We start from the raw sequence: 12,192 nt of genomic DNA on the forward strand, positions 1-12,192 counted from the left end.
TGCTTGAGAAGACAACAACACAGCATGTAGGTCAGGAGGGGGAGGCGCCCCCTAGCGGCCAGAAGGGTTAAAAAAACAGATTATTGTTTTCAATAATAAGAATAATAATGATAAGAATAATGATAATAATAACAATAAGAATAATAATATAATAATAACAATAATAATAATAATAATAATAATAACAACAATAATAATAATAACAATATCAATAATAATAACAACAATAATAACAATAATAATAACAATATCAATAAATAATAATACAAATATTAATAATCATAATCAATATTATTTAATTTGATTAAGACACACATTTATTTATTATTTACATTCAAAACCGTTAAATTAATAATTTTAAATAATTAATTAATTTAAAAAGAAAATGATAAAGTTAATTAAGTTGCAGTTGACTTCCGTGTTGTGCTGAAGTTGTTAATAAAGCATTTTATAATCATAAGCCGTCGGGCAGTGGCTCTTTAGCGACGGGGTAACGTGTATCTGTGAGCTGACGTGTTGTTCTTTCCTTCGTTCAGGTTTCGGGCTCTGAAACAACAACCTGAGCTGCGTTTTCATCTTAAATCAGATGTTTTAAAGTAGGTTTGATCTGATCTGTTTCCTGGTTGGCCGAAGCGAGAGCGTTGATTGGCTGTTTGGGAAGACTTCTTCTTCTCCGTGTGTTTTACGGCAGTCGACATCCGTTTTGTTGCATTGCTGCCCCCTTCTGGATGTAGACGTTACTGTGCCATTTTAATACCAGATCCTATTTATTAAACAGCAATTCTATTTATTTTCCTTCATTCCATACTTCAAAATATTTCTTGCTAATATTTTTATTAAGAAATATCAATATAAAAAAATACACAAGTAGTAAAACCACAGTTGACAAAAACTCATTCATTTTTTTCTTGAACCATTAATGTGTTTAATACTTGAATGTTACAGCTTGTAATTTTCATTTTTAATGACTGTATATGGTGCTGTTAAATCTTTAATAATACAACATCATTTACTAAAATAATGAATATATTATATTGTTGTATTATTTAAATGTATTATTGTTATTATTTATTTAAATAATCATTATTATCAGAGTCTGCAAGGTAACTGAATTTTTCAAGTAAATGTGTTGGAGTTATTTCCCTCTGAAATTTAGAGGAATAGAAGTATTTGATAGCAGTACAAGTACCTCAAAATTCTGCTTCAGTTCCACTTCCTTTTATAAGAGATACACAATAAACGACAACAATCCTTCAAAGAAAGAAAAAGGAGAGAAATTTTAATCAGATAACTAAAGTTTCCTTTAATTGTATAAATATATTTAATTGATAAAAGCTGTATTTTAAGAGGTCAGAAATAAATGAAACAATCATAAAGCTGAGGGTGTGTTTGACATATTAAAGTTAATTTATTCTTTAATGCTTTTAAAATACATTCAAAGAGACTCTTCTTCTTCTTCTTCTTCTTCTTCTTCTTCTTCTTCTTCTTCTTTTCTTTTCTGTTTTTACGAATGTTTTATTGGAAACCACAGTTGTTAATGAAACAGCTGGAGACACAAAACCACAATAATAGTTGAATGCAGAGTGGACGGACTGGACGTCGTCCAATCAGACGCTTCGTTTCTCACACACTGATTGTACGTCAATAACTGTCACTAAGAAACATGACGAGTGATTCACAGAGTCGAACATCTGACAACACAGTTCCCTCTAGTTCTACGACTACAGCTCCCAGAATGCAGTGTGGAAGCCCATTTCTGACAATGTGATGAAAAAAAAGATCCTATAAGTCATGAAAGTGAGAAACCTTTTCACAATAACGACTCGCATCTCTGGAAATATTGAATCTGTACTGCAAAAATAATGAGATACTTCATTGTGTTGAGATAAAAAGTTATTATTTTGAGATATTAAGTTATTATTTTGAGATACTAAATAATTGTTTCATGAATCTAGGTCATTACTTTAAGGAACTAAGTCATTATTTCGAGATATTTACTAAATATTTTGAGATACAAACTCATTATTTTGAGATTCTAATTCACTATTTTGAGTTACTACGTCATTATTTTGAGGAAGTTTGTAATTATCATGACTTTTATAAACTTATTCTTTCTTTTATTGTCTGAATTGGGCTTCCATAAAGCAGCGTTCAGGTCAGCAGTAAAAAAAAAGATCAAATCCGGAGCAGCGAGTCTAAAAACCAACAGATCAGTGATTATTGTCAGATTTTACATTTCATAAATAAAATAAGGCATTTATTGTTTTTATCTCACAGCTGTTAAACGTGAGACTCTTTAAAAGCTTCTGTTCATTTTTTAAAGATGTTTATCAGATAAAAACTCTCTGATGTTGACAAACAGCTGAACCACAAACTCACAGGTCAAAGTTCACCAGAACAGTTTGAGTGGATTTACTTCACTGATGGAGGTGATTCCATTAAAATGATCTGTGAGGTTCTTTACAGATGTGAACTCCAGCTGAACATCTGGCAGTGATGATGCTTCGTCCAACACAAACTCATGAACTCGTCTCTGCAGATGTTTTCTGTTTTTTTATAGAAAACTCAGTCCTGCTTCCTGTTCTTTTCCTTTAAATGAAAACCTGAAGCTTCTCGTCGGGTCACTTGTCTCCTCTGTGAATAACAGAGTCCGTTCTCTTTATTCATCATAAACACTGATGAGCTTCACATCCACACATTGATTTGTAAAATAAAGGAGGTCGGTGCAGAGCAGCTTATTCTGGGTCAAATGTTTGTTTTGTTTTTTTAGCAGGAAACAGAATTGGACTTCATCAGAGGGTCAGAAACAGAGAGGAGGATCCTGTAGAGGTAAAGAGTCCAGAACACGCCTTCAAAATAAAAGAAACAAACAGCTGATTTCTTCACCTTTACAGTGTTTGTTTCTGTGTTTATTATCTGGACATCTTTCTGTTTAAAAAACCTTCTGGAGTTCAGCTCGTTTTATTTATTTATTTCATTGAGAGACTTATTTATGTTAAAAAAATGTAATATAAGATTTTTACAGGCGTGTCAGTATAATGTAAATAAACGGTATGATTTGTTTTTAATTAGTGAAACAATTTTTCCTATAACCTTGAGCTGCTTTATAATATATATAAATAGGATTTTTTAAACATGATTATTGATTTTGTACCACGACATGACCGTTTAGCTCATCTAGAGTCATTTAAATGATAATCTAACGAGCTAACATCTAAATACAGAAGTCAATTTGACTTTTTGCGACTTCAACATGAATTTTAATTTTAGGATGTTTTTTTTAAGAATTAGATAGTTTAACGGTTTTAAATGTAAAACAAATTTGTGTCTTCGTCAAAATCAAAAATGTTGAGTAAACGTTTATTTAAATGAAATTAGAAAAATTATAGTTCAAGATTTGTGCATTTTTGGGCAAAAAAGCAGCTTTGACAAAAGTGGAATCAGACCAGCGAGGTGACCTTTTAAAAAGACAATAAAGAAAGCAGAGAAAGTTGGAAAATATTAATGAAAATGAAGCTGGACTCCAGAGAGGTTTCAAAAAACGTAATGTTTGTCAAATGTTATTCTGCTTCTCTTGTTCTACGTTTCCTCGACAACATTTCAGAGAGAAACGTTGTTTTTTTTACTCCACGACATGTTTGCAGCGTGTGATCGGTAGAAAGAAGACGTTTCATGTTCCGTCTTCATTTATTCACAAAGTCTGTTTCTGCTTCAAACCTCAGACAGGAAACACTTTACGACAACAGAGACGTTTTTCCACTGAATCTGAGAATCTGATGAAGACAGGAAGAGGAGCTGAAGGTCGGAGGTCAAACCCGTTAAAGTAAAGAGATGTTTGGTTCACACGGAGCTGAGTTTGACCAGCCCTCTGACCGAGTCCTCGTGCAGAGCGTCCTGGCTGGCGGGGTCGTACAGGGCGGGGGGGGCGGGGCCCTGTAGGTGTGGGTGCAGGTGCAGGTGGGCGGGGCATGGCAGGGCGCCCAGCGGCGTGGAGCAGGGCGTCTCCTCCGGGCTCACGAAGTGTCGGCGGTGGTGGTGGTGGTGATGGTGGAGGTGGTGGTGGCAGTGGGAGTCGGCAGCGGCGTCCCTCAGGGTCAGGACGTCCCCCCCGCAGGACGGCAGCGAGGGCTGGGAGGGGGCCAGGTAGGCACAGGGCCCCCCCAGGGACGTGGTCTTCACCGGCAGAGGGGCCAGCACCACGGGGGCGCTGTGGAGCAGGGGGGCGGCCGCCTGCAGGACGGACTTGGTGCTCTGGAGGCACTGATCCTGATCACACTGAGGAGACAACCAGAGAGAAGGTCACAGCAGAGACAGAGGTCACCAGAGGCTCCGCCCTATGTGGTCTCCTTCAGCGGAAAACTGTCCTTAAACACAGAGAGCCCAACGATGCTGGGAGGAAGAGGAGGAAGAAATAACCGTGCTGGAAAGCAACAAAAAACCTCTCGAGTTTAGTCCTGTGTTTACTCACGTGTTTAGTCCTGTGTTTAGTCTTGTGTTTAGTCCTGTGTTTAGTCATGTGTTTAGTCCTGTGTTTAGTCCTGTGTTTAGTCCTGTGTTTAGTCCTGTGTTTAGTCCTGTGTTTAGTCACGTGTTTAGTCTTGTGTTTAGTCCTGTGTTTAGTCTTGTGTTTAGTCACGTGTTTAGTCCTGTGTTTAGTCACGTATTTAGTCTTTGTTTAGTCAGAATCTTTCTGTTGAACGTTGATTAGAGTCCTGTGTTTAGTCCTGTGTTTAGTCACGTGTTTAGTCACGTGTTTAGTCTGATTTATATATAAGTCACATAAAAACAGTCCTGTGTTTAGTCTTGTGTTTAGTCCTGTGTTTAGTCACGTGTTTAGTCACGTGTTTAGTCCTGTGTTTAGTCTTGTGTTTAGTCCTGTGTTTAGTCTGTGTTTGTCATCCTCCACCTACCATGTGACTGTGGTGCTGGCTGGTCCCGTTGGACTGGTTGGACTGGTTGGACTGGGAGACGGTCTGCGGTGTGTCGGACTGGATCAGACCTCTCCTGTCAATCAAACTGGGACACAGACAGAAAACAACTGTGTCTCAGTTATTCAGTTTCATTCAGATTCAAACTGACACCGTGTTTTGATAAATATATAATATATGAGTAAAGTACTTAATAAACACAGAATACATTAAAAAGTATTGAGACATAAAAACAACTAGTTACTAATATAACTTAGTTCTATGCATGAAAAGAAGAGCTCGACAATTTAGGAAGATACACTTATTGTGTTTTCTTCTGAAAGTAAAATGTTTCAGTCTCATGTGTGTGTCCTCACTTCAGTTCTGGAGAAGGGAAGTGATTAGCTTAGCTTAGCATAAAGACTGGAATCAGGGGTAAACAGCTAGCCTAGCTTTAGTTTAGTAGATGGAGAACAAAATGCTGTTCAATGGTTCAACTGAAAGAGACAAAGATCCTCTGAGCAACAGATGAACAAGAAGAGAAGAAAGCTAAAGCTCAGATTTAAACAGGAACAGCTTCCTGTTTTAGAGTCAAGAGTTTCACAATAAAAGCATCCTAGAACGAGCTTGAATAGCCTGAATACTGAACATGAACATGATGTCACACTGTCACATATGGAGGAATATTCAGCGGTCCAACAATGCATAGAAACATTATCCAGAACCTCATTCAATTTTTACTTAAGTTTGAATCAGCTGCTTTGAGAAAACAATAGAATGTGTCTCAGGATCAACACAGAGTTTAACAGGAAGGTTGAATATTTCCAGACATGGAGGCTGAACTATGAAACAATGCAGCGATCAATAACTCTGACTTTCATTGTTTTGGTGATTTATTATGTATCTCAGTTTGTCATCAGCAAAGGAGAAAGAGTGAACAGCTGAGGGGAGAGAAACTAATCTCTGAGGAGGAGGAGGAGGAGGAGGAGGAGGAGGAAGAAGAGGAGGAGTTTAATTACTGCGAGGAAGGTCTCAACTGAAAACTGTCCTCGTTAAACACAGAAAGCCCAAGGATGCTGTGAGGAAGAGGTGGAGGAAGAAATAACCTTGCTGGAAAGCAACAAACTATATCCAGTCTTTAGTCCTGTCTTTAGTCCTGTGTTTAGTCCAGTCTTTAGTCCTGTGTTTACTGTCTTTAGTCCAGTCTTTAGTCCTGTGTTTACTGTCTTTAGTCCAGTCTTTAGTCCTGTGTTTAGTCCAGGTTTTAGTCCTGTGTTTACTGTGTTTAGTCCTGTCTTTAGTCCAGTCTTTAGTCCAGTCTTTAGTCCTGTGTTTACTGTCTTTAGTCCAGTCTTTAGTCCTGTGTTTAGTCCAGGTTTTAGTCCTGTGTTTACTGTGTTTAGTCCAGGTTTTAGTCCTGTGTTTACTGTGTTTAGTCCTGACTTTAGTCCAGTCTTTAGTCCAGTCTTTAGTCCAGTCTTTAGTCCTGTGTTTACTGTGTTTAGTCCAGTCTTTAGTCCAGTCTTTAGTCCTGTCTTTAGTCCTGTGTTTACTGTCTTTAGTCCAGTCTTTAGTCCTGTGTTTAGTCCAGGTGTTAGTCCTGTGTTTACTGTGTTTACAGTCTTTAGTCCTGTGTTTACTGTGTTTAGTCCTGTGTTTACAGTCTTTAGTCCTGTGTTTACTGTGTTTAGTCCAGTCTTTCATCTTGTCTTTCGTCCTGTGTTGTGTTGCCGACCTGGGGGGCAGAGGTCCACACAGAGCAGCACAGCAGTTGGTCAGGATGTTTCCGTAGCTGTAGGGGTTGTAGTTGTCCTTCCCTCGCTTGGTGGACCAGGACCCTTTAATCTGGATCAGGACCAGGAGAAGACCAGGACAGAAACACAGAATGTTGGTTCAGTTAATATCCAATAAATATCACGACCAGGTATTCTTCTTCTAGTAAATGATAGATCAGAGATATTCCTGGTCCTCCTGGCAGCCTCTCAGGACCCCCTGGTGGTCCTCGGACCTCTGATTTGTAAACTCACGTCCTCATTGGTGGTCTGGTTGGAGCTGATCAGGTAAGTGTGGAACCCGGACAGACCCACAATGGACCAGACGGAGAAGAAACACACCACCACCTCCAGGACGGTGCAGAACAGAGTCAAGGACCGACTTCAGATTTAGTTCTTATTTATTCCACAGACAAAGCTTCGGATCCTCCTGAGGTTCCTCAGACCTGAGGAACCTCAGGAGGAGTTCCTGGAGTTTTTCAAAATTGTTTTATGTTGTTGCCGTTGTCGCAAAGACGACCGGATCGCTATCTGTTATCCTCAGAGCCTAAAAACTACAAACAACACTAGACGGACTACATTTGCTTCTTTTCCACCGTCCACCATCTCCTCTACCGGGAATCTTTACCAACAACAACTTCCATTAATACTCTTTGGTTGCTGGGTTAGCTACCGATAGCTTCCGGCTAAAACAGGAGCGCTATCCTCTTCTTTTTGTGCCATAATGGAGACTTCATTTTCCCAGATCGTGCTGGTTCAAAGTTTAAAAACACATATTCATATTTGAATAATAACATTTACATCTGGTTAGACTGCAGCTGGACCGAAGCAGAAACAAATAGAAAACACTAGAAACAGAAGAAAGAGGAGCTGAGTACGTAAATCTGCCCCCCCTTGGAGCGTGTGACCTTGGCAATGCATTATGGGTCGTATTGACATGCGGCCGATGACTGCAACTCACTACTTGAGCCCCGGCGTCGGCCATCACACCTCTGGAGCTCGTCCAGAAAGCTGCAGCTCGTCTGGTGTTCAATGACCCAAGTTCTCCCACACAACTTCCCTTCTCCGTTCTCTACACTGGCTCCCTGTAGGAGCATCCAGTTACAGACTCTGGTGCCTACAGGGCAGTGAGAGGAACAGCTCCTTCCTATCTCCAGGCCATGAAGCCCTACACCCCCCACCACTCCTCTCTTGCCTCGGGGTGAATTATTGTTCAGAGGTTGCAGCCGATCCACCCGGTAATTTGTCCTGACCCCTCACTGGAGGAATACTTGACCTTGCAGAGTCTGGTTTATGCTTTACTACCTGATAAAGATACTTGATTAAGAAAGGAGATGCACTGATGACTTCTGGTGACTACCTGATAAAGTTCTCTGATGAAGTACTATGATTGAATACACTTCTCTTCAGACTGTAATGTACTGATGACTTCTGGTGACTAGTAGTTCTCTTGAATACCTATGTTGAACACACTTCACTTCAGACTGTAATGTAATGTAATGTAATGTAATGTAAATGTCATGTAATGTGTTTTCTGGAGGAAAGCTCCAGACGGACCCTAGCAGGTAAAGGATATCTGGCCGGACTGTCTTTGAGCGCGCTCAGGAAACCGGTCCGGTTCGATCCTGCAGAGACAGAATGTGAAATCAGGTTATTCAGCTTTTCAACAAAACATATATATATATATATATATATATATATATATATATATATATATATATATATATATATATACATACATATACATATACATAGTACCTCTGTTTGATATATATATATATATATGTATCAAACAAAACAGCCCAACATTTAAATACAGATATCTATGTTTTATTACATTGTTTTCATAATTGTATTATTAGTTTTTACATTTTATATATTTATGTCTTTTTATCTTTTTTTGTCTCATATTATTACAGTACATTTACTCAAGTAGTGTACTTAAGAACCTATTTGAGGTATTTTTTACTTCTCATTTCTCATTTTGCGTATATTACATTATTGTATTATAATTATTGATGCATTAATGTGCTCATTTTAATGAGTTAATATACTTCTGATGGTTTAATCTTTAATAATACAGCATTATGCGTGAGGTGATTATTTTATTAATCCGAATCTGTAAAGTGACTAAAGCTGTTAGATAAATGTAGTGACGTGAAACAATGTTATTATTTGAGATGTAGTAGAAGTATAAATGGAAATACTTAAGTAAAGTACAAGTACCTCTAAGTTGTACTTGAGAGTAAACAGCAGTAATGAGCTGGACTGATGCTGGATTAAAGTCACTCTCTGGATCTTTTTTATAGCTCAGCTGCTAAAAAGTGAAAACAGACTCGGGTTCATGTCAGACAGTCAGCTGGTCGTTGGTTTGAAGCCTCCAGCTTCCTGTTTGTTGGGAAAACAACATCAGCAGCCTGGAACACACGGAATTTGATCAATGACGCATGAACGGGGGGGAGGCAGGGAATCAATCCATCCCATTGTTGGGTGGTGGGGTTAATGAGGGTTTATTGGGTTTTCAGTGGGTTTGAAGGGTTGTTGTGGTGTTATGTGGGTTTGAAGGGTTGGTGGGGTTTATGGAGTTTGGTAGTTGTATTAGGTTGGTGGGTTATTAAGGGGTTTGGTGGGTGTGTTGAGGTTTGTGGGATCTGTGGGGTTTTATGTGGTTGTTGGGGTTTGAAGGGGGTTAAATTGGTTTGTGTAGGTCTGTGCCTTTGTGGGGTTAATGGGGGTTCTTGGGGATTTTATGTGGTTTGTGGGGTTTGTTGGGTTCATGTGGGTCATTTGGGTCTAAGGGGTTTGTGGGGGGTTTCAGGGGGTCTCTGGGGTTCATGTGGGTCTGTTGGGTTTGGTGAAACATTAAATCACAGTTGTTTCTCGTTAATAAGGTTTTCTTTCATAAAGCTGTTTGAGGTAAAGAACCACGTCTCTGTTCTCACAGGAACCAGACTTCTGTTTGTCAACAGTCTGATGCAGCAGAGTCAGTTTAAACTGATCAACCAATCAACCAACCAATCAATCCGTCCATCAATGACAGGAAACCGCCTCAGCCTCCCTCTGGCAGCCTGTCAATCACAGGGCAGGGGGCGGGGCTTAGTGGGATCCATGGATCGTCAATAACACAGAAACACGAGCACAAGTCTATTTATTATTATTTATTATTTATTATTATTTATTAGATCATATATCTGAGGATTCAGAATCAGTGACATCTTTAAAATCTTAAACTTCTCTTAAGAAAAGGATTTCATTGATGAGTGCACGCTGTTTTATTTCCAACATGTCGTATCTGTTTACTTATTATCGTTTTTTATTGTTATTTATTCATTATGCATTATTATATATTATAATGCATTTTAACTGATTTCTTGAAATGATTTGAAAGTGCTGTTAAAAAGTTAATGTTTTGACAAAAATGTAATAATTTTGTTTCAGGTTTGTTGGGATTTTCTGCTTTTCTCTTTTTAAGTTGAATTTATTCAATTAATAGTTATTTGTACTTTTTTTTTAATAAATTAAAATAATTGAAAGAAAATTCAGACAAAAATGATTTGCATGAAAAATAACCTAAACCATCTAAATATTGTTTTTGTCAAGTAACTAATCGATTAATCAATGTATCATTTTAGCTGTACTTGTATAATGTGTTTATTTACCAGTTTATTTATTACAAAATATTTTATAAACTTTTCATGTTTTGTGTAAAAATCTTAATTTGTAAAGTAACTAAAGCTGCCGGGCAAATGTACGTGTGTGTGTGTGTGTGTGTGTGTGTGTGTGTGTGTGTGTGTGTGTGTGTGTGTGTGTGTGTGTGTGTGTGTGTGTGTGTGTGTGTGTGTGTGTGTGTGTGTGTGTGTGTGTGTGTGTGTGTGTGTGTGTGTGTGTGTGTGTGTGTGTGTGTGTGTGTGTTACTCACTGATGATGACGTGTGTGATGACGAAGCTGAAGATGAAGATGGTGAGGAAGGACAGAGAGAGGATGAACAGGTAGAAGAAGCGATAGTTCCTCCGTCCGACGCAGTTCCCGACCCACGGACAGTGATGGTCGAAGCGCTCTGACCGGAACAAACAATAAAGTATTTTAGTAAAAAACTAAAAGTAATATAATGTTTAAAAACACCTTCAACGTCATCTCTTAATGATGTACATTTACTGCAGTAAAAGTACTAATACCACACTGTGGAAATACTCCACGACAAGTAAAAGTCAAAAACCTCAAATAAACACATAAATATAAGAACATGGAACACATACATACTCCATGTGAGTGTACCAGTACCTGGACTGTGTACTCAGTACCTGAACACATACATACTCCATGTGAGTGTACCAGTACCTGGACTGTGTACTCAGTACCTGTACCACAGTAGTCATGTGTGTACTGACCCACACAGTTGTCACACAGGCTGCAGTGAGACGCTCGCGGCGGTCTGAACATCTTGCAGGTGAAGCAGTATTTCAGTTTGACCGTCTGTCCGTTGATCAGGACCTCTCTGGTACGAGGAGGAGGTCTGGAGCAGCCGGCCGAGTCTGCAGACACAAAAACACAAACAAACAAATAAATAAACACACAAAGAGATTCCAGTGAAATGCATCAATCTCTACATAAAATGTTACCCTTTAAAAACTGTATTATGCAACAGTAGTTTATATTACAAACCATAAAGGTTGTGTTTCTCTTTGAAGTATTTTTTGCATCTCTTTGTAGTCATTTTACGTAGTTATGTTATATGTCTCTTTAAAGTTGTTTTACATTGTTTTGTAGTTGTTTTGTATCTTTGGAGTCCTTTTTCCGTGTCTTTGTAGACGTTTTGCATCTCTCTTTAGTGATGTTACGTCTCTTTTGTTGTTGTTTTGTGTCTCTTTTTAGTTGTTCTGCATCTTTCTGTAGTTGTTGTCTTTCTCTCTGTTGTTTATTTTGTCTCTTTGTTGTTGTTTTCTTTCTCTTTGAAGTCCTCTTATGATTCTTTGGGGTCATTATAAGTCTGGTGTTCCTGGTTTGCCGGTTCAGTAAGACCTCATTGCCTTCAGAAACACTTTCATGTCTGACTTTAGTTTTGTTTGTCAGACAGGAAGTGAGGCTGTTGTTTCAGGCTGTGCGTCACAGAATAAATTCCTGATCAAATAAAAGAAAACAGTAAAAGAGTCTATTTCTGTCCGTCCTCTCAGACGCTGAGCTTCTTCTTCTTCTCTCCATATTTGGTCGTTCTCCAAAGCTGCTGCTCTGCTGTGATTGACAGCTCACAGACTCTGGATCCAGCGTGAAAAATGAATAAATAAATAAATAAAATAATAATAACAATAAGAGGTTTCCAAAAATAGATCAGAGAGCTGCGACAGTGACGTTGAGTTTCTGTGGAAACAACTGGTTTCTGACGGAGGTCTGAAGACACACAGACACAAGTAGCTTCCTGTCATGACGCAGTATCTTCAGTGAGCAGATTCTTCTGCAGAGGATTTACAGTTTCTTTCCTCTGATGAAAATGAAAACCTCCACAGATTCAACGAGAT

General features: G+C 38.6%; 1 protein-coding gene across 1 annotated transcript in view; it reads right to left on the reverse strand.

The window, feature by feature from the left end:
• Positions 1-3,403: 3,403 nt before the first annotated feature.
• LOC129107527 (palmitoyltransferase ZDHHC14-like) overlaps positions 3,404-12,192 on the reverse strand; it is an 11,548-nt gene continuing 2,759 nt past the window's right edge. Inside the window, exons 3-9 of the mRNA XM_054619029.1 lie at positions 11,068-11,211; positions 10,599-10,736; positions 8,256-8,304; positions 6,935-7,037; positions 6,643-6,752; positions 4,911-5,016; positions 3,404-4,275 (exon numbers count right to left, since the gene is read on the reverse strand). Of these exons, the coding sequence (XP_054475004.1) occupies positions 3,841-4,275; positions 4,911-5,016; positions 6,643-6,752; positions 6,935-7,037; positions 8,256-8,304; positions 10,599-10,736; positions 11,068-11,211 (1,085 nt within the window). The 3' untranslated portion in view covers positions 3,404-3,840. The remainder of the gene's footprint in view (positions 4,276-4,910; positions 5,017-6,642; positions 6,753-6,934; positions 7,038-8,255; positions 8,305-10,598; positions 10,737-11,067; positions 11,212-12,192) is intronic.

This window comes from Anoplopoma fimbria, chromosome 18, assembly GCF_027596085.1.
Source record: "Anoplopoma fimbria isolate UVic2021 breed Golden Eagle Sablefish chromosome 18, Afim_UVic_2022, whole genome shotgun sequence".
In the NCBI taxonomy this organism is placed as follows: Eukaryota; Metazoa; Chordata; class Actinopteri; order Perciformes; family Anoplopomatidae; genus Anoplopoma; species Anoplopoma fimbria.